Raw genomic sequence first — 25,621 nt, 5'->3', positions numbered from 1 at the left:
GGCAGGGATGGGGATAATATTTCAGGAAAGGCAGAATATTACTTTTCTCTTATTCTTAAGGAGTATTGTGTTTTAATAGCTAGGAAAGAGAGAAGATGGTTCCATTTTTGTCTTAGCTCTATTCTTGGTTTCTGTTTGAGAGTGCTGGGAAAATTGTCTACCTAAAAACCAGGGAGTTGGAGATGTCAGGAATTTTTTTTCTTTCTTTTTCTTTCTCTATTTTTATTTTCCCTTTCTCACAGATGAACTAAGACCATGTTTCTAGAACATTTTAAAGTCTTTCTTTTCTCATTCTGAGATGCTTTCCCCAAAGCCCAACATATCTGAACTAAAACCAGGACTGTCTAGGCACTATCTTAACTGCTAGAATTCGAAAAGACCCCATATCTACCTATAGGAAAACAACTGCCCTGCCTCAATTTTCCAGTTTTAGTAGAAAGTCTGGCATAACAAAGATATAGCTTTAGAATGCTTATTCCCTTCTCATTACCAGAGTGTCTTGAAAGATAAATTGGGATGAAAAGAAAAGATGCTTAAAACATCCATGCAAAAAACACCACACAGAGCCTCAGTAACTATCACTCCAGGAAAGCTCTGTGTGGTGCCTCTGAATTGGCCTGCCCTAAAGCAGTGGGGCTTTCCTGGGGCTAGTTTTCATAGCTCAAGGCATTCATGTGTAGATTTCATTTCCAGCATTTATTGTCAGCAGAGTTAGCCTTTTCGCCCAGAACCAAATACTGTAGAGACATTCATGACTTTATTACCAGAATTAATTGTTCCCTCTTATGTGCTCCAAAGGCAGGTAAGGCCTTGAATTTGGAGAGTTATTTTCATACCTGGTTTCCTGCATGATACAAATTTATATCTTCCCTCAGACCTCCAAAGTTAGGAATTCCATACATGTTTGTTGAAGAACAGCCATCAGAAGAGCCAGTTTGCAACTCTAGGCTGGGAACCAAGTGTTATATGATTTCCAATCTTTTTACCTGTATATGGTATCTAGCTTTTCTGAACTTTCCCAATTGACTTATGTGTAACTTTACACTATCCTTGAAATGCCAATAATGGCTTCTATTAAAAAGTAAGATTCTACACCTGCCACTCTGTTACACCCTCAAGTCTATGAGGGATGGCACAAAGTCATATACTGAACTGAAAGTGGGGTTGTCTGCCTTAGGGAGACTTTACAAATTTAGTGACCTTTCCTGTCTTTGAGACTAAATTTCAATAAGAATTCAGCTCAATTCAAATTAGATAGCACTGATGCACTTTGGGATCATGGGGAAGATCCTGGTATTTCAGTGCTCGTATTTGCCAAATGATTTCTGCCCTTGATGAATATTTAATGCTGATTCTCTTTAAAGAAAATTTCTTTTTTGATTGAAAAGCAGACTATCATCTGAATAGCCACTGCCCTAGACATAAGGGGTGTTTGACCATCAATATAAAATAACCCAGGAGGAAGTAAGAGCAATCAGTCTACTCTAATAATGCCTTGCTCGTAATTTCCCAAGGATAGAAAGTCTAATAGCCTCCTCTCATTTATAGAGGTGGGACTAGCTTCTGTCTGTTTCACCCCTGGTGCTATAAGATGCAACTTCATGCTTGATCAAGAAATACTTTAAGAGAAACAAAAATGTATGATTTAAGTATCCTACTTTAATCCGTAGAGCTTTTGAGACTCTCCCTCTGTTAGAATAAATGAGAGCAGACACTTCTTTCTCAAGACTGACTGACACTACTTGCAAGTTAAGAAGAGGCAAAAAAATATTGGTTGGCCCAAAGACTCCAATGGGTGAGGGGCCAGTTCAAAGTGATGCATTTTAATGCATTTGCTCCACCATTTTCCCACATTCTAAGCAGTGTTTCAACTTGCATACGTGGGCAAATTGGTAACAGTTCTGGTACTTTACAAATTTACTTGACACATGCATACACGTAAACAAAAATGAAAAACGAGCCTGGAGGCTATGGTTGAAGGTCATAAAGACATAGAACATAATAATGTCAGCTGACATGTGGGTTCGCTTCATTTCAACATGAGAACTCACATGGGAATGTCACAAAAATGTGATTCATTTCTTCTCATGATGGGTTGAGGGACAATAAGCTAACTCTAGAAAGCCTCACCAGCACTCTTAGATTTAGAATATCTGCCTCCTTCTTGGTCCTCAAGTATTTCTGCATGAGTTGTGTTCCCAGGGTAGAGCAAAGACAATATTTCTCTTCCTTTAGAGATGGAAAGCTGCTTCATGTGATGCCGAGGGATCCTTTGTTGGCCTGCCTTCCTATAGGGGCCAATTTATGCTACATTACAGGCTCAAATTCTCATTTCTCATGATAACCGATTTCATTACGTGTACCTCTCACCCTTTCCTCAGTGTCCTGGGGCGCCCACGGCACTACCTTCTCCCCACTCCTCCTGTGGCAATTCACATGTAGCCAGTATTTCATTTCTGGGTAAGAAGCTGAAAGTGCAGAAATAAGGGAAGACATTGGCTTCTGTAGTGTGAGAGGCAGCTGAACTTCCTTTTAGCCTTATAAAATTGATCTTTCCTTCCTTTCATGTCATTGCATAAGCAATTTACAGTAGCATGAGGCAAATAGGCTCATTTAATCATTCTCCTTGAGAACACTGAAGATCTCGAAAAATGATAACCACACATGAATTGATAAGGAGTTTCAAAGCATAGCTAAAACAGCATTTCACTAAATAAAAACTATTAGGCTTGTTTTATTCAGTTCAGATAAATATAGCCCATCCCATTCTTTTTCCACTTCATCTCTCCCAATAGACAAGTTCAATTAATCCATTTATTCTTCCTGGTTGACTGCTGCTCTACCAAATTGGAAAGAGCAAGGTTTATTGTAAGTGCCCTTTTGATTCCATTATTGCTATCTGTCCTATTTTACCCATTTAAAAATAGTTTGGGATTCATTAACCATGCCTCGCAAATGGATGTTTAATCCAGAGTCAGGAACATAAAAGAGCTTCTATATGTGCGTTGTGGACTTGAAATTCCTTTTATCAAAAAATTTTCCTATTATTTCATGAATTTTAGTGCCTGACTCTCAATATTACAATTTCTGAAAATGTTGTATCTATTGGGATATATATTTTTAAAAGTCATATATATATGTGGTTAAGTCAAAACAGAATGTCAAGATGAGATGTGACCTAGAGGCATCAAAGTCATTACAAGGGAAGTTTTTATGTAGATAATTCCTTATATTTGCTTAAAGTGATTCAATCTTATATGAAGATTTCTTGGGAGCATTTACTTGGAAATACCATCCATCTCTACTTCCCAGACTATAAAGGTAGCCAGGGCTGGGAGGAAGAGGGGATAGTTTAATGGCTGCCTGACATCTCCCTCATTAACGTGGCTTCCTGGTAGACTTCACTAGCTCTGGAATCAATGGGATCATGGCCTAGGAAAAGGCAGTAGGGTCTAGGAAAAGAATATGCCAGCAAAAGGAATTCATTATCTTGAAATTCAGCCACTCCTTACCTCTTCAACCAGTTGCAGCATACGACGGGTGCTTTCCAGTGACTGAGATTTAAAAAAAAATGCATAAATATTATCAGTGCAGAATCCAGAGGTCTTGGAAAACCAGAACTATTCTCTTTACTTGAGAAACACAAAGGGTTACTATCACATATTCTTTTAAGTTTATAACTGAAACACATTTTCAATCTCTTTCCTATCAGTCTTTCTACATAATAAGATTCCCTAAAGCAATTACATTAAAGCTGATCTTCTAAAATCAAAACCATATGAAGCTGATCTTGATATCAAAGACAAAGTAATCTGGAAAAGATAATTTTGCATGTGCAGGATGCATGAAAAATTATCTCAAATACTCAGACGACTAATTTGGCCTCCCTGGACCAAGAATATTGAATTTTAAACACAAACATAATTTTTCATGAATTGAGATGAATCTAACATCAAGTTTCTCATAAAGCTCCTAGAAACACAATTGGAAGTTCTTATCAATACAAATTAAGCTGTCGCCTTAGGGTGAAAAAAAATCAAGCATGTTTGAAATAACTAGCCTATAGGAGACAGCTATAATAATTATCTTCATCCTTAGATAAGACAAAGTGAGACGGAAAATCTGAAGTCAGCACTGGTCCCTCTGGCACAGCGTTGTCGCTTTTGTCTCAGTTCTTTTGAAACTAACAACTAGACTCCAGCAACCAGGGTGATTTCTCAAGGCTTTGCTTTTAAGTGACAAACTTATTTTGGACAAGATTCTGCAGAAATGTGAAGAATGTTAACTTTCCTGGAAGAGCTGTCAGGAGGCTGCTTTTTGAAATAAATAGCTGTAAGCTGTGGTATGCTAGTAAATGCTAAACAAACAGCTCTCTGGAAAACATATATGAATATGTATATATGTATTTAAATTTACTATTTTTCTGATATAAGGGATGGAAAGCATTAAGTTTACAAATAATTCCATATAGCCAATTGATTCTCCCAGAAAGTTTCTGTTAAGGTTTGCAGAACTCTTGTGTCCAATGCTAAGCGTGCAAAGAACAAGTGTAGTTCTAACAGGAATGTTGGTTGATATTTTCATTTACATTAATGAATAAAAGGAATGTGAAACAATGAGGACATGTTGGAACTTCACTAGTTTGTCAATGATGCAGGTGACTTCTTTACTGACGAGAACAACAATTTTTGAATACTGGAAGATTTCCTCCATTTTTTTGTGTTAATTGAAGAATAATGGCTAGAGACAGGCAGACTTTTAAGGTTATTAATATATTTTCTCTACTTTCATAAGTCTAGACAAACAATAAAACAGTAAGTCAGCCCTGACTTGTAGTGCCTGCAGATTCCTGGGATATAAATACTCTTAATCTGTCTGATTTTTAACTATATCATGGGTCACTGAAGGTGAACTTGGGAAGATGTACAGTAATGTACCATTACATGGTATTCCTACACTATAGATACAACACTAGTCAAGAACTTTGAAATCATAGATAGAAGTAAAATACAGTAAAATAATTAGGATGTGATGAGTTTTGAGTATTTATTAATTTTGGTTTTAATATAATCTATTTAATTGTCAGTTTATATAATTCAATTTTAGTACCAGTTTGCAAAATTCTGGAAAATGTAATAATCACCTCTCAGAATTAGGCCAGCTCTAGCACACTGTAGGCTATAAGATATCCGAAGACATTGCTTTTTTTAGAAGATCTTGACTTCTCTAGATTTCTAGAAATTGGGAGTTTAGGGTAAGTCATTACTTGTACATAGGTTTATCAAACCATTCCTGTCTGCAGAGGTATCAGGTATATTGAATATCAAAGTCATACCCCACTGTTTTTTAAATTGAAATGTTGGAAGACCTTTTCCACCTGAACCTGAATAAGTCAAACTACTCAGTTCCCCACCTTTTGTTCCTTTCCTGTGTCCCATCCCTCACCTCATCAGCCAGCTGGTCAGCCCTTCGCTGCATCTCCTCCAGTTCATTGCGCATGTCTGCGTCTTCAGCCATGGTAGTGGTGGTGGGGGAAGGTGGCTGGGTGCTTGGGCTGGGGAGTCAGTGATGGGTTTGGACACAAAACCTGAAAGAAACAGATTTGAACATGTTAGGGTTTATATGAGCGCATGTAGTATGTGCAAATAGGAGAAGATCTCAATAGCCCACACTCTTTCTCCATAACTCAGTCATCTTCTGAAAGGTGGAAGCCATACTCAGACCAGGATCAACAGAATTTTGCTGTTTCTCCAAAGGGTGCATTATGAATGTATACTTGCCAACTTTACAATGTAGACAGATACCTATGAAGATATCAGATAACTATGAAGCATTCTTAAGACACAAATCACCCAAGATTTTGGAATGACAATATGGAGGGATGCTGTTCTGGGTTAGTACGCTTTTAACCTCATATTTATTTTTTATTTTTATTTTATTTTTAAGAGCTTTATTGAGGTATAACTGACATATAATAAACCCCACATATTTGAAGTATATAATTTGAAAAGTTTTGACATATGTATACACCCAGGAAACCATGACCACAATTAAGAAAATATATCCATCACCCCCCAAAATTTGGTCATGCTCTTTGTAATCCTACCTACACATTCAATCTCACCTTACCCCAGGGCTGAGACACTGCTTATTTGCTTTCTGTTACTATAAATCAGTTTGCAATTCCTAGAATTTTATATAAACGAATGATACTGTATATGTCATTTTTTCCCTCATTTCTTTCACTTAGCATAATTATTTTGAGATTATGTTGTAGCATGTATTAACAGTTTGCTACTTTTTGATGTTGAGTAGTATTCCATTGCATTTAGAAGCATTTAGAATATAGGGCTAAGGGGGGGCACCTGGGTGGCGCAGTCGGTTAAGCGTCCGACTTCAGCCAGGCCACGATCTCGCGGTCCGCGAGTTCGAGCCCCGCGTCAGGCTCTGGGCTGATGGCTCAGAGCCTGGAGTCTGTTTCGTCAGGCTCTGGGCTGATGGCTCAGAGCCTGGAGTCTGTTTCCGATTCTGTGTCTCCCTCTCTCTCTGCCCCTCCCCCGTTCATGCTCTGTCTCTCTCTGTCCCAAAAATAAATAAACGTTGAAAAAAAATTAAAAAAAAAAAGAATATAGGGCTAAGGGGAGGCTACCTGAAGATGTGTTACTTTGGCATACAGATTATTTCCAGCTGAAAACAATCAGGGCCCAAAAGACTCAGGAAGAAATTTGACTCTCTCCCTAACTGCCTACAAGAATTTAGATAGAGGACCTCCTCCTGGAAAGGAGTTATCACTGTAGATAACTACAGTATAACAAGAACTAGGGGTGGTAGACCAAGAAGGATTTAGCGAAGTCTGATTGTTAAAATTCCTCCCTATGCCATTTGTTTCTGTATGGCCCAGCAAACATTTACTCTTTTTTTTTTTTTTTTTTTTTTTTTTAATCTTCCTGCAAATTTCTCCCTTTCCTTTTAAGTCCCAGATCCCTACGCCCTTCTCCTTAGTTCAGGGTGACATATATACCTCATTTTGACTGACTGTCTTTGGAACTCATGTCTACATGGATTCCCCATACATACATAATTAAATTTTATTTTCTCCTGTTAATTGGTCTCAAATCCATTTAATTCTTAGGCCAGCTAAAGGAATCCTGAATGACAGATAATTTTTTCCTCCTCCAGCAAGGAGCTACAGGCAGAAAATCTTTGTCTCTTGCAGTTGTTATCAGAGTTTGCCAAGAAGGCTTATTGACTATGCAGAACTATTTTTTCCAAAAAGGGTTGGATCCTTATCCCTGAAATGTGACCAGCCCATTTTATGGTTACACTCTTGAAATCCCACATGATGCAAATTACAGGTAGCCACACTGAGCTCCCTCCAGAGCCAACCAGCACCCTCTCCCTCTTCCTTTTTCCCTTCTTTCTTTATCCTGTCTTTTCTTCTTTTTCAAATACTTACTGAGTACCTATAATATGCCAGGGCAGTGTTAGGCACTAAAGATATTGATGAACAAGACAGGTAAATTCATTGCTATCACAGAGCAACAGCCTAATTAGAAAGATGGGAGTAAAATAAGGAAATTAAATTACTTAGTGTGAAACTGATTATATTTGGGGATATACCATGGGTGCCCATGGGTCATAGCCGGTTTCCCTGAGGAAGTCATGTCCCCAGCAAAGGCCATCAGAGGTAATGGGATAAAGAGCCTAAGGAAGGGTTCAAGAGGATAAATATTTGATATGATAAAACCTTCTCTGTGAGTAGTGAAATTATAGAAGGCATGGGCTCTTGTTTTGTGGCTGAGATGGCTAAGTGTGCACTGGAATTTTTCCTCCCTCTTCCATTGTAGAGTGTTGTTTTAGGGAAATGGCTGCCCAGTTGGGAATTACATTTCCAGTTCCTATTGCAAGGAGGTGGTGCCATGTGGCTAGAGGTGGTTTATGAGTTACAGTGGAAATGATGTGCATCCCTGCCAGGCTAAGGCAATTCAGAAACAGGCATTCCTGGGGTGCCTCAGTGGCTAAGTTGGTTAAGCATCCAACTCTTGGTTTTGGCTCAGGTCGTGATTTCACAGTTTGTGAGTTTGAGCCCCTCATTGGGCTCAGCACTGACAGGGCGAGCCTGCTTGGGATTCTCTGTCTCCCTCTCTCTGTCCTCCCCCTGCTTGCTCTCTTTTTCTGTTTCAAAAATAAATAAATAAACTTAAAAAAAAAACCAGGCATTCCTCCTATGCCCTCTCTTTCCCTCTCTGCCAAGAAAGAAAGAAAGAAAGAAAGAAAAGAAAAGAAAAGAAAAGAAAGAAAAGAAAAAACAGGACCCTAGAGGATGGCCAGGCTATGAGACGGCAAGAATTTGGACCCGTAGAATCCCTGCATGGAGGAAAGCTGACAGTTAACCACCAAGACCTGAACCTTCATATGAAATGACAGTGTACTTCGATTGTGCTACACTATTGAAAATGTAAGGATTTTGTTTTGTTATAGCAGCTGATGTTACACTAACTAATGAAGGCCTAAAGAGACTTTAAATGGAATAAAAATATTGCATAGGAGCATGATTTCCTAACTGAAAAACACATCTGGGTTTTTTTCTTCTATTAAAAAAACTGAAGATGGGAAAGGAATTTAGATTTAGGGCCGTGAAGCAATGTTTAAGTATTATAGTAATTATTATTGTTATTATTATTTGTATGAGAAGCATTTTTTTTTTTTTTGGGGCAAAAGTAGAATAAAAACTCTTCATCAACATAATCAGGTTCACAGAGGCAGGCCCTCAATGACCCCATCTCCTAGGCTCACTGCTATACTGTTTTCTCAACAGCTAAAGTGGATTCCTCTGGGATCTTAATTTAGTACATATTATTAGACTCTGCCACATGTACTTTTGTGAAGTAACTCAGACTATTCAAGATTCCTGATAGGAGGAGTCTTAAAGTGAATCTTCTTTGTAAATAATAGATTTCACTGTTCTTTTGTAGCCAGTGGTTCTTGGGTAAAGCATCAAGTGTGGAATCACAGTAAAACATAAGGAAAGAAGCTTCAGGGCTACATTTTACTTACCAGCGTTTTAGAAAAAGGTAGTAAGCTTATGTTAGGTTGATTCTATGGGCAGCCATTTGAAATTTCAACAGAGTATCATACCATAAGACTGCTAATTTTTTTTTTTTTAATTAAAAAAATTTTTTTTTACATTTATTTATTTTTGAGAAACAGAGTGAAACAAACCGTGAGCGGGGCAGGGGCAGAGAGAGAAGGAGACACAGAATCTGAAAAAGGCTCCAGGCTCTGAGCAAGCGGTCAGCACAGAGCCTGATGCGGGGCTCGAACCCACGAACTGTGAGATCATGACCTGAGCCAAAGTCGGACGCTCAACCGACTGAGCCACCCAGGGGCCCCCTGCTAACTTTTTTTTAAATGTTTATTTATTTTGAGAGAGGGAGAGAAAGTGCCAGCAGGGGAAGGGCAGAGAGAGAGGGAGAGAGAATCCCAAGCAGCAAGCCCAACATGAGTCTCGATCCCATGAACTGTGAGATCATGACCTGAGCCAAAATCAAGAGTCGGAGGCTTAAGTGACTGAGCCACTCAGGTGCCCCGAGCCTGTTAATTTTTGAACACCAATTCTGGTCACCAGAATATGTACTCATGATATGATATAGAGCTTTAAATGCTTTGTGTTTTACTTAAACATGGGTCTCCACTTTAGAAATTACGGATCTAGCAAACACAAACTGGAAAGGAATTTACACTAAACCACTTCTGAACCTTGAAACAAGCAGAAACAAGATTCCATGTTCTTCTGAGTGATGGGGATCTACCCTCTAGAGTAAAATGGTGCATCAGTGGAAATGTTGAGTAGACTGCGGGCCGTAGCCTAGTGTAGTAGCCAAGAGCTTAGATAAACTGTTGGATCTGATACTCGGTTGCTGGGTGACTCTGGGCAAATCTATCACTGTCTCTGAGCCTCAGTTTTTTCAACAGGGCACATGATACCAGTTTCATAGGCTTTTTGAGAGGAATATATTATAGAAAGTTTTGATCAACATTGTTTGTAAGGATGTGGGGGCTTAATATTCAGAAAGCCTCACTCATTCAGGTTAAGCCTATACCCTTTGCTAAGAGTGGAACAATTCTAATGTGTGTTAATTAGCTTTCCTTTAAAACAGCTGGGCAGGAGGCATGTTGCTGGGGCGCCAAGCACCTGCAGACACTGAAACCAGGGAAACCAGCAAAGTGCCGGAGCCTCCAGTCTCAAAGCAGCACCTCTCAGGATTGCCACATGGGCCCAGCTCTCCATCTTTGTATTTTGCTGTTGGGCTCCTTGGGGAAACATCTTGCTTCAGTCCAAGCCAGCAACTGACTTTTCCTCCTAATAGGTTAGTTTATTAGAAGGCTGGTCCCGTGCTTTCGGACGTGTAGTACTATTGCTAGTTCTCTCTTCCAGGTTTATTTGCTCGTGATGCTCTCTTAGGCGCCCTGTCTCTGTCTCTCTCATACACACACGCACTCATGTCTCGTGGGTTTCCTTGGCAATCTCCTCCCAAGTTGCTATTCTCAACACCTGAAAAACAGCTGTAGGGTCCCCTGGCACCAAGCTGACGGCAGCTGAAAAGGACCTGGCTGACGGACAGTTGGGGTGAAGGCAGAGAAGCCATGTGGTGGATACCTTTGTTTTTGTCACTTCTACGGTCTCCCCAGGAACTCCCACACCTTAGTCCTGCCCTAACATGTGGGGGATGCCTGTGATTTGGGAGAAGGGCTAATGAATCTGACAGATCTCAAATGCACAGCATTTCCAAGCTGAAAGAGCAATGTCCACTCTCCTAATAAGAAGAGAGGGAGAGTAGGCATGAAGAACACCTCCAAACCCTCTGTTGGGGTATTTAATGCTAGTGTTTGATAAATTCTCCCCACAAACCACAAACCCAAGCATATTAACCTTCTAGGAGATAGCACCTGAAGAGGCATACAGACACTGATGAACAGCAATTTCACCAGCTGAAAGGATGTTAACAGTGAAATGGCATTTATTATCTAGGCGGCATGGAACATTTCATCATGTTAGCACATTGGACCTCCCTCCTGTGTGTTGCTGGAGCTAGTAGTGTGGTCCCAGCCAGCAAAGCCCGCTTAGTTAAGTGAAGAAATTAGAAGCAGAGCCACTCAAAACTGTTCCCTGGGGCTCTGATGTAAGATAATCTCCCATGCTATTAAGGGTCTAACAGTATCCTATTAATTATCTCAAATCACCAGTGTTTGGTAAAGGGTCTGGCCCCTAGTAGGTGTTCAATTCATGTTAATTGATTTGTTGGGTGAAAGACAGAATGAGCTGTTCTGATACTCTCCAGGTGGCATTTAATGTCCCTAAATCAGCAGTTTTCCAGGTGTGGTCTAGGGCAGTGCTTCTAAAACTGCAATGAGCATCAGAATCACCGGAAACCTTGTTAAAACAGAGTGCTAGGTCCCACTCTCAGAGATTCTGAGTCAGTTGATCTGAGATGGGAGTCCCAGGTTCTGCATTTCCAATAAGCCTCAGGCAATGCTGCTGCCATAGGCCCAGACAGCACTTTTGCTGAGCTCTGATATACAGAACCGTCTCCTGGAATGTTAGTAAGAGCCACCAGCTGCATGGGAAGCGAGGCGGCTCCACAATTACCCAGACGGGGAAAACAGGCTCAGCCAGGGGCTTCAGGGAATTACAGCCAAATCCAGTTCAATGCCCATTTTTGTGTTGGCTCGATGCAAAGGATGGTTTTATATTTTAAATGGTTAAATAGACTCAAAGAAGAAGCAGACTTTGCACATGTAAAAATATATGAAATTCAAGTTTCAGGGTGTGTAAATAAAGTATTACTGTCACACTCCTCGCCCACTGGCTTCCTTATCATCAATGGTCCTTTCAGGCCACAACGGCAGAGTTGTGTGGTTGCAAGAGACACCACGGCCCTCAATGCCAAAAATATTTACCCTCTGGTCCTATACAGAAAGCAATTACTGATCCCTGGGCTAAATCAAGTCAAACAAAATCCTTAAAGCATTCCTTATCCATCTCCCATACCCGCAGGGCACTGTACATTTCCTGTAGACAGACGCAGTGTAGGACGTTTTCTTCTGTCTATATTTGTCTGAAAAAGTCCCTCCTCATGGAGCTTCCTGTGTCATTTTTTCATTTAAAAAAGAACACGAATTCGCTTTTGACTGACAATTTGTATAGGGTTTTAGGACTATAAACTATGGATTTAATCCATGTCATTCATCACAAGGTTCTGGAAGCCTGCACAGCTCTCACAAAGATTCCTAATTTCCATGCCCAGCTGCCAGCCAAGGTTCTCCAGCCCCAGGGGCAGCACTGGACTGCACTAGAGACAGAAACACCTGAGAGGCCGTGGCTGTCACGGTATGTGGTACAAAGTAGGCAGGCTGAAGCTATAACTTGATGTCAAGTATAATTTGCAAAGCCCTTCATTTTCCAATGCTGCAAGTCTATTTGAGACTCACATTAGACATGGGGCAAATAAAATACAGAGACAACCCTTTCTTCCCTGTCAAGGGGCTTATTTATTTTCATGCATTAGGGTAACACTGTTCTCTCGATGCAGAGTCTGGATTCAAACATGGTTAGGACCCAGGAAAAGAGGTGAGCATGGAAATATGAGATGTCTGTTTTTAATAGGCAAGGTCAACAGTGACACGGAGAGCTATTATGCTGGGGACACTGGCCATTAGTTCGAGTGCCATCAGGAAGGAACATTTTGGGAAAGATGTAAGGGGAGTATGCCCTGAGCTAACACCTATTTCTCTTCATGGCTTATTTTTTAATTAATAAGACAAACCAGCAAACCCATATACATCAACATCTATCGGCTGAATTATCACAGAGCTGCACCCTACAACTTGGTGTCTTCTTGCGCTGCTAATCCATTTGAACAAGGCCTCTTTGGGGTATTCTCTCTCTCCTCCTGCAGAACCTGCCTGCTTTCTGGTGGAGATACACTTTAAAATTCAGCAAAAGTTTACTGAAGAGGGGCGCGTGGGTGGCTCAGTCGGTTAAGTGTCTGACTTCGGCTCAGGTCATGATCTCACGGTTTGTGACTTCGAGCTCCGCGTCAGGCTCTGTGCTAACAGCTCAGAACCTAGAGCCTGCTTCAGGTTCGGTGTCTCCCTCTCTCTCTGCCCTCCACCACTTATGCTCTGTCTCTCTCTCTCAAAAATAAAATAAACATTAAAAAAAAAGTTTATTGAAGATTCACTATATTCAACTGTGCCCAAAGAAGAATAAAGGGACTTTATAAACCAAGTTGGACAACTCTCCTTAATTATTAGTAAAATCACACTAACGCTGACTGAGGGCTTACTCTTAGCTGGGCCCTGTTTTAAGTGCTGTTCATATAATAACTTACATGAACCTTAAATGACATACGGTCTTCAAATTCTTACTATCCCCATTTTGTAAATTAGGAAACATGTTTAGAAGTTAACTCTATTAACCACACAGATAAATTTCAGATCAGGAATCTGGGTCATTTTCAAAAGTGTATTTTCAAAGCATATTTACTCTCAAAGAACATTGTGTGGCTAATTTTGTCTTTTATTCAAAAACTGGAAACTATTTTATTTTTAGTCTAATTTATAGATTGGAAAATAACATAGATTGGTTTGGCAGGTACATCTCAGTATATCCCAGCTTTTGATATCATTTATCATCTCTACGCATGCTTTTATTTTATTATTATTTTTAATGTTTATTTACTTATTTTGAGAAAGAGAGAGCATGAGCAGGGGAAGGGGCAGAGAGAGAGGGAGAGAGGATCCCAAGCAGGCTCTGCACTGTCAGTAGGGAGCTCAATATGGGGCTTGATCCCACAAACTCCAAGATCATGACCTAAGCTGAAATCAAGAGTTGGAAGCTTAACCAACTGAGCCACCCAGGTACCCCTCTACCCATGCATTTAATCTCCAGTTCTTCTTCCCACCCCCTCGCCCCGGTTTTATGCTTATTTTAACTCTCTCTTTTTCCTAAATGTTACTGTGTTGTTCTTTCTATATCTTCTTGAATTGACAAAAGATTCATTTATTTTACATTTTTCTTGTTTTTGGTACAGTATACTTATTACTGTAAATTATCCTGTGTTATTGTCGCCCTATCCTAAGGATTGGGGCATACACTATAGCCTTTGTTATTTATTTCTAAATAGCATTAAATTTCAGTTTTAATTTCTTTTATTCAAATTTCTTCTGTTTCAATTTTAATTTCAAACAACTCAAGAGTTATTTGAAAGTATGATTTTAAAATTTAAGTAATAGAAAAGAAGCTTAATAATAGAGGTATTTTGCTTGTCATTTCTAATTTTTTTCCCACCATAGGCAGCGAAGGTGACCCATATGATGTGGTTTTTGAATTTAGGTGAGATTTCCTTTGTATCCATGTCCATGGCCAATTTCTGGGAATGTTTGATTTGTGTTTAAAAAGAAAGTCTATTCTATCTTTGACTCTATCTTCCTACCAACCTACATCAAATTAAGCTGAAAATTTGTTTTTAAAACTCCCTGAAATCTTTAGTCAATTGGATCTATTGATCTCCATGTATTCAAGACCCCTGTGGTACTATAACTTTATCATTTCTTCTTACATGTCAGCCCATTTTTTTCTTTTTTTTTTTTAATTTTTTTTTTCAACGTTTATTTATTTTTGGGACAGAGAGAGACAGAGCATGAATGGGGGAGGGGCAGAGAGAGAGGGAGACACAGAATCGGAAACAGGCTCCAGGCTCTGAGCCATCAGCCCAGAGCCCAACGCGGGGCTCGAACTCCCGGACCGCGAGATCGTGACCTGGCTGAAGTCGGACGCTTAACCAACTGCGCCACCCAGGCGCCCCTCATTTTTTTCTTTTTAATGTTTTGCAGGAGAACTGTCATATAATATCTGATGGTAGCTACTTTTTCATAGTAAATTGTAGCTTTTATCAATATTAAATAATAGAATTGCACCCATACTCCCCATTTCACTATTTTACCTATCTATCTATCTATTGAAGTATAGACATATAATGTTACATTAGTTTAAGCTGTACAACATAGTAATTTGTCAAGTCTGTAAGTTATACCACGTTCATCACATATACAGCTATAATCTGACACCATACAGCACTATTATAATACCATTGACTATACTCCCTATACCATACCTTTCATCTCCATGACTTATTCATTCTATGCCTGGAAGCCTGTATCACCCATTCCCCTTCACTATATTTATGGTGCACAACTTTGATTAAACTCAAGGGTCTGGAATATACGTCTTAGCCCTATCCTTTCCATCTTCTAAAACAAACCCAAACAACAATAATAACAACAAACCAGATGTGGGAGCTCTCATGTGGCTCATGACTCAGAATCAAACAGTGAGGCAGTCACGTGTTTTCTATGAGTTTTTGCCCTTACCCTCAAGAAGGAGTTGGTACTTGGATGTGTTTGGAGGCAGAATCTCTTTCCCCAACTACAATGTTTGGTTCTCTTTCCCCAACTACAGTGATAGGAGAATGTGATCAAGAATGGGCCTAATGCCATTATTTTTACTGGATGAAATTTCTCCTTGAAAGTGATGCAACCATAAGATCCAAAGTGCCTATTCTAGGGAAATAGTGAAGTGCAGTTACTGCATTTGAGACAAGTCCTCAAGACTTCTCAACCGCATCAGGAGCATTATTTATTCTGAATAATCAGAATTTGTCCCAGGTTCAAAGCAGCCATTCTCAATTAAGAAAAATCAGCTGCATCGATTCCAACATGCTATGTCATTATAACTCTTATTGCCTAAATATTATGCACAATAGTCATCACTTACTGGGAATGTGCTATGTGACAGGATCAAACTAGGAATTTTGTACAAAGCTACGGGGGTTATATAGGAACCCCCAAACCTTTGCTACTCCAAATGCAGTCCCCAGACCAGCAGCATCAGCCTTACCAGGGAGCTTGTTAGACATGCAGAACCATGGGCTCCATCCCAGACCTCCTGAACAAGGTCATCTAGCATCAGGAGTTTGAGAAGTGTTGCCCTGAACCGTGTTATCTCCATACTAAGCAAGAAAAGATGAAGTACAAGTTGACTCAATAACCAACCAAGATCACAGAGCCGGGAGAGGATGAGAGTCCCAATGCGGGGAGCCAGACTCAGTGTCTGCTCCATATTTCACTTTCCCCTTTCTACACCACCTGCCGATTTCCAGCAGCATTTGCTTCCCAAATGAATGGAAAGCTCCATGGGCCATGGGTTCCAAATGTCTCACAACAGTGTCCTGCACTTGAAGGGTGGACACACTGGCTAATTTCCATGAGATAGTCTTTCATTCAAAGAACAAAAGGAAGATGCTTAACAGAAAAAGAACACAGAGACTTTCCTCCTTCAAGTAACAGAGTCTGTGAAGGCTAAGACTTGTTTAACATGATTAGTCCTGATAAACTCTTCCTCTGAAAATGATGATAATTAAATTATAGGTCTTAATGCCAAACTAAGGATCAGAGCAAAGAATAACTTTTAGCAAGGTGGCAAGGTTCTGTTTATGCTTCTATTGTTAAAAACAGCCAGTTCTTAAATCTGCAGTGTTTATGGTGGTATAAGTTCTTCAAAGTGGGGACTGGACTTGGCTCCTTGTTATTCTACTTTGAATATTCCTGTGCATGAAATTCAACTTCCTTCTCTCTTCATTGTGGGACTCCTGGTTTTAACAAATTGCTTAGCTGAATAAAAAAAATATCTTTCAGATATGAAGAACAAGTGGCTCATAAATAAATGGATTTACCACCTCACTTCCATTTTATGCCCATTATCTAGGTCACAGATGAGTCACAAGTGCTCACGATAGCACTTCTCTGTAGCATGGTCTAAGGTCTCTTTGCATCGAAATCTTTTTAGCTGCTTGTAAAAATGCAGACTGCCAGTTATAGCATCTATGGGAAGAGACTGATGATGGTGGGGCTAGAATTCACATTTTCAGTAACAACCATAGGTCCTTCTTATGCTCCCTAGAATGGGGGGATTCATGTATAGCTTCACGCAGGGTGAAAAGCTTTGCACGTATCCAAGGGGAAACTCTTATAAAACCATCCTATGATAAAACCATCTAAAAATGCAAATACATTTGCATTGCTATTTTGCATTTGCATGGCTATTTTGATCTGAGGTGGCAGCCTCTGGTTCTCCCCCACCATGTTTTCACAATATTTGATGGTATAGAATGGGCTAGGTTAAACACTATGAATGCATTTCTTATAGGGGAATTTGCCTTAAGAAACCATCTCAAGTGACAGATATTTCAACCAGCTCACAGATATGTCACTGCTTCCCCAGTCTCTCTGAAGGAAGTCACTGACCAACATTATAGCTAGATTCCTTTCAAGCTTGGCTTCTTTATTTTCCAAACCATTGCACTCCACCCCATTCCTAAATGGGACTCTGTGACTGTACATCTAGATATATAAACAAATACAGTCCTGATCTGGTTTCTTTTGAAAAGAAAATTCTGACTTCCCTGATAAGCCCCTTCCCTGGACTATTCTGGGCATAATAACAGCAATGGTAATAGGTGGCTTCAGCTTTGTAATTTAGGGTCCTGGTCTGTGACCCTAAAGCGGCCGGCCTCCATGCAGCCAGCTCTGGCATCTCTTAATTGCAACAGGGCTGTCAGCCACAACCAACACTGATTATGCCTAAATCTCTCCTTTCAAAAGTGCCAATGTTTCCTTTGTTTTGCAAATGCAGCCAAATGGGTATTTAGCACTGGGGTTTGTATGATGCCACAGTTCCTGATTGTTGACTTGGGAATTGAAGCCTGAAGCAGTGAGGACTCACTGACCAGGAAGAAAAGGAAGGGCAGAACCAAACTTCATTTCATTTACCCTGATCATAGTCATAGCAAACCACAGTAATTGGTTAGCCATCTACCCAATGTTTACCGAGTGTTATGCTAGTGCAGCCACAACTGGCATGCAGCTGGAGAGGAATGGCCACCTCTAAGAGATGGCTCTAGGGGCTCTAGCTAGAAGCCTTTTGCTTTCGGGTTTTCTCCTCCATCTTGCCTAGGAGGGAACTGATGAAAATGTTTGTATTCCAAGGAATCCGGCTAGTTCCTGGGAGAAAGGTAATATCCATGCAGGACTAACACTTGGCCACATGAAAAACAAGTCTTGTTACTCCCTAAATAAAATGGTTTCACTCAGAAGTGAATGAACAGACAAAATCCAAGACCAAGCAGAAAGAACCCTTTCTGAGGGCGCCTGGGTGGCTCAGTGGGGTTAAGCGTCTGACTCTTGATTTTGGCTCAGGTCACGGTCTCGCGGTTCATGAGTTCGAGCCCCACATCCAGCTCTGCACTGACAGCCCGGAGCCTGCTTTGGATTCTCTGTCTCCCTTTCTCTCTGTCCCTCTCCTGCTCGTGCTCTCTTGCTCTCAAAAAATAAACATAAAAAAAAGAAACAAAAAAACAAACCCTTTCTATGCCCACAGGACTGAGGCAACACTTGGAAGCTGCTGTATGCTCACTGACAGTCTTGCCTTCAGCAATAAATAATGGATGCTGGTGCTCTGTTCAGCCCCCTAGGATTGCCCTCACTCACTCCATATGGGGGTCCCCCAGTTTCTGCATATTTCATGCCTGACTCACTCCTCTAGTTTTTGCATATTTCACTCCTGACTTTACCCCTTTTTGTAAGACCGCCCTAAGGCTGCTTCACCTGATCCACTGAGAGATGTAAGTGCCTGGGTCTCCCCAGGGCAGACCCGCAGCTGGTGGTGACCGACTAGCACAGCAGAACAGAAGCCCTGCTGTGTTTGCCTTAAGGCAAGACATAGCCTAAAATATAATGGACCATCCAACCAAAGGGTCCTGCCAGATCTAAGACCTCTCCTCCCATCACTCCACTGCCTGGCTTCCTCTCTATCTCACTGTCCTGCTTCCTCCTCTCCCCTTCTTGTTTCTCCTGGCAGCACTTCCTTAATAAATCACTTGCATACAAATCCTTGTCCAAGGGTCTGCTTCGGAGGAAACCAGCTGAAGACAACTTCCATGGGCTTGTGAGTTATATTTTATGAAATACGGATGATTGTAAAGCAGGTACTGAAAGGAATGAACAAATCATTCCATCAGGAAAGGGGTGGGGCAGGGGGGAGAACAAAAATTCCCTGTATTCCTAGCCATGCCAAAGAATGGTAAGTCCAGCCAAAAGTGGAAGAATCCACATCCAAAACATCACAGAGTGGCTAGAACTTGAGGGTTATTGGAGGACTATCCTCATAGGAGAAAGGGAGGCTCAGAGAGGCACAGTAGTTTTCTGGAGGTCACAACATCATCTAGAGCCCAAATCTATCTTTTAACTCCCAATCTAGGGCTCATCCTAAAGTAGTGTTGCAACCGCAAACATCAGAAAACTTGGGAGGAAGAGACTAGTCTTGTCTGAGCTCACTGAATGTTTTCAGAATGTATAAAAACACCATGACTAATGCCCATGTGGCCTGTGCTCTTTTCCTACTGTTAATCTGAGGCAGTTGCTCTTTTTATCCATCATCCATCATCTCTCTGCTAACAAAACCCAAACTGTAGTTTCTTCTAGCGTAGATCTCTTCTGGAGGGTACTGGTCTTCGTATACAAGTTTCTATCTCCTGAATTAAAAAAAAAGGCATATGAACCATATGGGATTTATCAAAGAACCTGTAGTATTTGTGATGCTAAACTAGTTGAATTTTGGCATTTTCCTTCTGGAGACATAAACAGTTTGACAGGTAAATGATGTTGATTACCATGATCTGTTTTCCTAGGAAAGGTGTCATAATGAAGACACCCAAAGCCAGGTCCCCCATATCCTAGACCTGTTATCATATGAACAGTTTGTTCAAAACCCTGGGCTTCTTGCATTTTCTTCACAATTAAAGCATACATGCACCCCAGATTATAACTTAATCCTTTTTAAAATTGGATTTAATGGACTCATGTTTCAAACCTCATTCTAAGTAGTAATATCTATACAACGAGAAGTTTTATATGTGAATTGTGTTTTCTCAATATATTGGATACATTGAAATAGATTCAGATTTTTAAAAGCAAATTTTATCATACTCTTAAACTCATCTGTGTGTGTGTGAGAGAGAGAGAGAGAGAGAGAGAGAGAGAGAGAGATACTTGGAAGTTCGTTGCTTAAAGATATGGGGAAGGGTCACCCACCATACTCTTGCCTTCATTTCCACATGTCTGACCCATGTAGAGAGGACAAAGACAGGCAAGAGAAGATTGACAAAAAGGGGCTGTGAGTTTGAGCAAAATCTAGAGTGTGGTGGCCAGGGCATAGAAGTGGAACTTTGTGTGTGTGTATGTGTGTGTGTGTGTGTGTGTGTGTGTGTGTGTGTGTGTGTTTAAATACCTTTATCTTAGAATCTGGGAGCCCACAGAATAAATGAGTGATATCCATCAAATGATCATATTCATTAATTGTGGATAACTTGAAGCTGAGATGGGATCAGGGAGGTCAAGGTCTTTGAAATCACACTGTAGTAAAGATGAATGAAGGTGTGAGGGTGTTTAGCTGAGAGAAAAGGCAGGGAAAGACTCAACAGTTAACTACAAGGAAGGGACATTAGACTTGTTCTATATGAACCCTTAAGTTGTTATTTAACTTAAAATTCCTTGGCACGGGGATATGCTACTTGTAAACTGTACACCAGAGGTGGTTGGTAAACCCTGTATGCACCAGAATCAGGAATATACAGTTCTGGGCTGGGCAGTTAGCATTTCAAAGATTTTTAATCAGAAGCCCACATTCCTAAGTCAGGCTCTGGATGAGCATGGAGCCTGCTTGGGATTCCCTCTCTTCCCCTTCTCTGTCTGCCCCTCTCCTCCTTAAAATAAATAAATAAACAAACAAACATTTTAAAAAGTCTTTAAGGGGTGCCTGGGTGGCTCAGTTGGTTAAGCATCCAACTTCAGCTCAGGTCATGATATCAGGGCTTGTGAGTTCAGACCCCACATTGGGCTCTGTGCTGACAGCTCAGAGCCTGGAGCCTGCCTCAGATTCTGTCTCCTTCTCTCTCTGCCCCTCCCCCTCTCTTTCTCTAATATAAATAAACATTAGGGAAAATTTTTTAGGTAAAAAAAAAATCTTTAAAATAAAAGAAGCCTGCATCCCTGATAGAGCTACCCTAAGAGCTTCAACTTCCTTTTTCTGTGGTGCATTGGCAGGTTTGCTAAGTAACGAAATATATGTTAGGAATGACTTCTCACTGGTGAAATGAGTATTCAAAATATGTGAATTGGCTAGAAATACTTTACAGGCACTAACATCCCCCATAACATAAATAGGGTGTGTGTGTATGTGTATAGTTGGTCTGGATCTACACTACTGACTTAAAGTTTAAATTTGGTCCTTTATTTTGTTATGATTAGGCAATTCTCTTGCCCACTGGTTCTCACCTGGAGAGTTTGTTAAAGCTGAGACTGCTGATGTAGTAAGTGATACTGGAATGGTGTCTGAAAATTTGCACTTCTAAGAAATTCTCAGGTGATAACCGCTGCAGACAGTGCAGGAAGCACACTTTAAGAACCACCGCTCCTGGGGGCCAGGGTGGCTTAATCAGCTGAGCGTCCGACTGGCTCAGGGCATGATCTCCCAGTTGGTGAGTTCGAGCCCCATGTTGGGCTCGCTGCTGTTGAAGCAGAGCCTGCTCAAGATCCTCTGTCCCCCTCTCTCACTGTCATTCCCCTGCTCACACTCTCTCTCAAACATAAATAAACGTTAAAAAAAAGAAAGAAAAATACACTGCTCTTACCTGATCTGATTAGAAGGTCACCTGAATCCTGTTACTAGGATATTGCTGCATCTTCCCTGGATAAGCCTTTTATGGAAGGTGCTTGCTGGAGTGCCCAAAGAAAGCTGGGACATCGTGTTGGTAGAACAGGTTGTTCAACTAGGAGTGTGGCTTCTTTCTAAAAAGTATTGCATGTTGTATGGAAACCAATTTGACAATAAATTTCATATATTAAAAAATAAATTAATTAATTAAATAAAAAAAATAAAGTATTGCATGGAGGAAAGAATTCATCCCGAGGCTTGTTTCCCTTGAACATAAAACCCACTCTCAAAGTCATAGGAGAAGAGAGCTATAAACATCACCTGACTACTAAAGGCTGCAGATATCTATTAAATAACTACTGGCAAATAGCAAATTGGCAGAAGTCAATTTACAGAAACACTAGGAAGTTATAGGATAACAGAGTTGGGCTCAATAAAGAACACGGACAAGATCTACCCAAAGTCTGGGTTGGAAATTTTGGATGAAGTGAATTCCTGTTCTTAGAAAACAATCAAGGAAAGCCTAGTGGCCGATGGTGGCCAAAATTCAGTCAAGAAAAGGGACACTGGATTCCCTTCCAAACCTGAGGTCTCTGGTTCTACGAAAGAAGCTGAGGTGTATGAAAACTTAGATGGACCTAATTCTATCCTCTTATCCTTTTTGGGAAAGGTTTGCCATGCAGGAAGGAAAACCATCTGCTTCTCAATATTAAAAGATCCACTGTGGTTGTAAATAAGGAAGACATTCCCTAAGTGGACAGGTTTCAGGGAGGAGCTAACTTACCTGCAAAGTTGCTTGATGGAGGTGAGAAGATCAAAAATGACAACTTAATGATTATTTCCCAGATTAATCTGACAATATCATATCAAAGAATATAGGCATTCACCCTGGACTTAATTGTTTTTACCTTCGATGAAGATAATCATTATTGTTTTTGCCTTAGATAACAGTTCTGCTATGTCTCTTCTTGAAGCAACCAGGACCCAAAAACACAATCCCACTGCAAACAAACTTATCATGATCCAACCTACTTAAATAGTTAAGCTAAGAGACTCATGGGAAATTATTTGCTCCAAAAATGAATTCGCTGCAGGGTTTCTTCAAATAGCAAAGCTCCTAGCTTACGCTATAACATGTCATAGACTGTTAAGCACTTGACAGAAAGAATGGGACCAAAAACTAAAAAGTCTGGCCAAAGTGTCGGGAGTCCCAGCTGATGGCACAAGAGTTCCAACTGATGATAAAGTGTCTTTGAAGTGATTGTGTAAATCATTGGAAACCAAAGACTGATTTATAAAATTAGATTTACCCAAATCTCCAATGCTTGAGATAAGTAACTAATGTGACAGTAACTACTGCAGTGTATAAATTTGGCTTCTTTAGTTACTCTATTTGACACTCACTATCATTAATGTGGAGTGGATTGAAGAAGCACTTTGGACTAGCCTTTGTGGGCAGAGGGCCTGGGGATTTATTATTATTATTATTATTATTATTATTATTATTATTATTATTATTATTATTTTGCATGTACCGAAAATATCAGAAGGAAGTTTTCTGTGGTCAAATGGTAAGATGTTCATGCTGGATAAGTCTCCACCCAGTGTGAGTGTCCATGTTCACTTCTGTTATTGAATGTGTGTTTGATCATTGCTAGTTTCAAGGTATAATTTCAATAAGTTAAAAACATGATTCTCATAAAAACATAGAGTGAATATGTGTCAAAGGTTTATTTCACTCATTAATGAGGGAACCAATAAAATGATAAATTTGGTTCGAAGTTAATTCATATATAATCATGCTGGAATGAGATTGCCAAATTAGACACAAAGCTAGTTAATATCTTATAGGGCAATAAAACTGTAACTTTTATAGTTGTCTTTTTTACCACACATAATCCTTTAAATTAGCACACAAAAATCTTCGAGTTAAGAAACATGTAACTTCACAGAGTATGGAGCCTAATCAAAAGTTAATAGTAAGTTAAACAAAGAGAATTACATAAGGGGCGCCTGGGTGGCGCAGTCGGTTAAGCGTCTGACTTCAGCCAGGTCACGATCTCGCGGTCCGTGAGTTCGAGCCCCGCATCAGGCTCTGGGCTGACGGCTCAGAGCCTGGAGCCTGCTTCCGATTCTGTGTCTCCCTCTCTCTCTGCCCCTCCCCCGTTCATGCTCTGTCTCTCTCTGTCCCAAAAATAAATAAACGTTGAAAAAAAAAATTAAAAAAAAAAAGAGAATTACATAATATTTGAGTGGGTCCATTAGACATGCATCCATCCTTTGCCTTATTTCCTAGTTTAGGATAATTTTTCTCAATAATAGAAACGAGTGAGTTTTTCTTTGGGCACTATGCCATTATATTTGGTAGCAGCCACCAGCTGAACTTTTTGCCCCAGAAGGCTGAGTGGATATTCATGTGTTCTCCTAGTGCACTTAGTGAAGCATCTTAAACATCTTATGCCCATGGTTCTCAAACCTGGTGGGGGAATGGTGGGGCACATTAAAATCTCTTGAGGAGCTTCAAAAACTCCAGATACCCAGCCAACACCCCAGACCAATTCAATGAGAATCTCCGAGAACAGGTCACAGGCAGCAGTATATTTTAAAGCTCTTCAGGTGATTCTAAGATAAATCAAGACTGAAACCACTGTACTACTTAGAAGCAATATATGTATGTGTATACATAAATTTATTTTAAAATTAGGATCATACTAAGGTATATTTATCCTGTTTCTTCTTTTATTATTAATTATACTTTGAAAATTTTCATTAATCATTAAACATTGCTTGGGGCACTTGGATGGCTCAGTCGGTTAAGCATGCAACTCTTCATTTCAGCTCAGGTCATGATCGCACAGTTTATGAGTTCAAGCCCCACATGGGGCTGTGTGCTGACAGCACAGAGCCTGCTTGGGATTCTCTCTCCCCTTTTCTCTCTGCGCTTTCCCTGCTCTCTTTCGCTCTCTCTCAAAAATAATAAATAAAAAACTTAAAATCATTAAACATTGCTCAGATGCCATTTTCTTACTTTTTATTTTTTCAAATTCCATTAAAATTGTTTTAATGTTTATTTTATTTTTAAAGAGAGAGAGCATGAGTGGGGGAGGAGCACAGAGAGAGAGAGAGAGAGAGAGAGAGAGAGAGAATCCCAAGTAGGCTTCCCACTCAGCCCCACAGATCTCACAATTGTGAGATCATGACCTGAGCCAAAATCAAGAGTCAGACACTTAAGTGACTGAGACACCCAGGTGCCCCTCAAATGCTATTTTAAAAGAATGTATTGTGTTTCATATAAATGTATTATGATTTATCTGGCTATCTCTTATTCCTGGACTTTTAATGCTATGTTTTCTTTTCTCTTTCCCCTTTCTTTTTTTCCCATTATAGGCTAGACTGCCATGAACATATTTATATAAAAACTTTATCTACATCTTGGATTATTTCCTTACAATGGACTTCCGGGATTGGATTTATAGGGCAAAGAAAATAAATATTTTAATTTTTTTGTTTATTTATTTTTGAGAGAGAGAGAGAGAGAGAGAGAGAGAGAGAGAGCACGAGCAGGGGAGAGGCAGAGAGAGAGAGGGAGACACAGAATCTGAAGCATGCTCCAGGCTCTGAGCTGTCAGCACGGAGCCCGATGCGGGGCTCGAACTCACAGATAGTGAGATCATGACCTGAGCTGAAGTTGGACGCTTAACTGACTGTGCCATCCAGGTGCCCCTGAAAATAAATGTTTTAAAGACATTTATTTCTACAAAGGCTTATAAATATATACTTTTTAACTGA

General features: G+C 40.2%; 1 protein-coding gene across 5 annotated transcripts in view; it reads right to left on the bottom strand.

The window, feature by feature from the left end:
• Positions 1 to 25,621, bottom strand: part of SNAP25 (synaptosome associated protein 25) — an 85,497-nt gene that overhangs the window by 24,700 nt on the left and 35,176 nt on the right. For all 5 annotated transcript variants that reach the window (XM_043602890.1, XM_043602887.1, XM_043602886.1 and 2 more), the window contains 2 exons: positions 5,446 to 5,587; positions 3,513 to 3,554 (listed from right to left, as the gene is read on the bottom strand). In XM_043602890.1, coding sequence (XP_043458825.1) covers positions 3,513 to 3,554; positions 5,446 to 5,517 — 114 coding nt within the window. In that variant the 5' untranslated portion in view covers positions 5,518 to 5,587. The remainder of the gene's footprint in view (positions 1 to 3,512; positions 3,555 to 5,445; positions 5,588 to 25,621) is intronic.

The sequence above is a fragment of the Prionailurus bengalensis genome, chromosome A3, assembly GCF_016509475.1.
Source record: "Prionailurus bengalensis isolate Pbe53 chromosome A3, Fcat_Pben_1.1_paternal_pri, whole genome shotgun sequence".
In the NCBI taxonomy this organism is placed as follows: Eukaryota; Metazoa; Chordata; class Mammalia; order Carnivora; family Felidae; genus Prionailurus; species Prionailurus bengalensis.
This window is presented reverse-complemented; position numbering and strand designations above follow the sequence as displayed.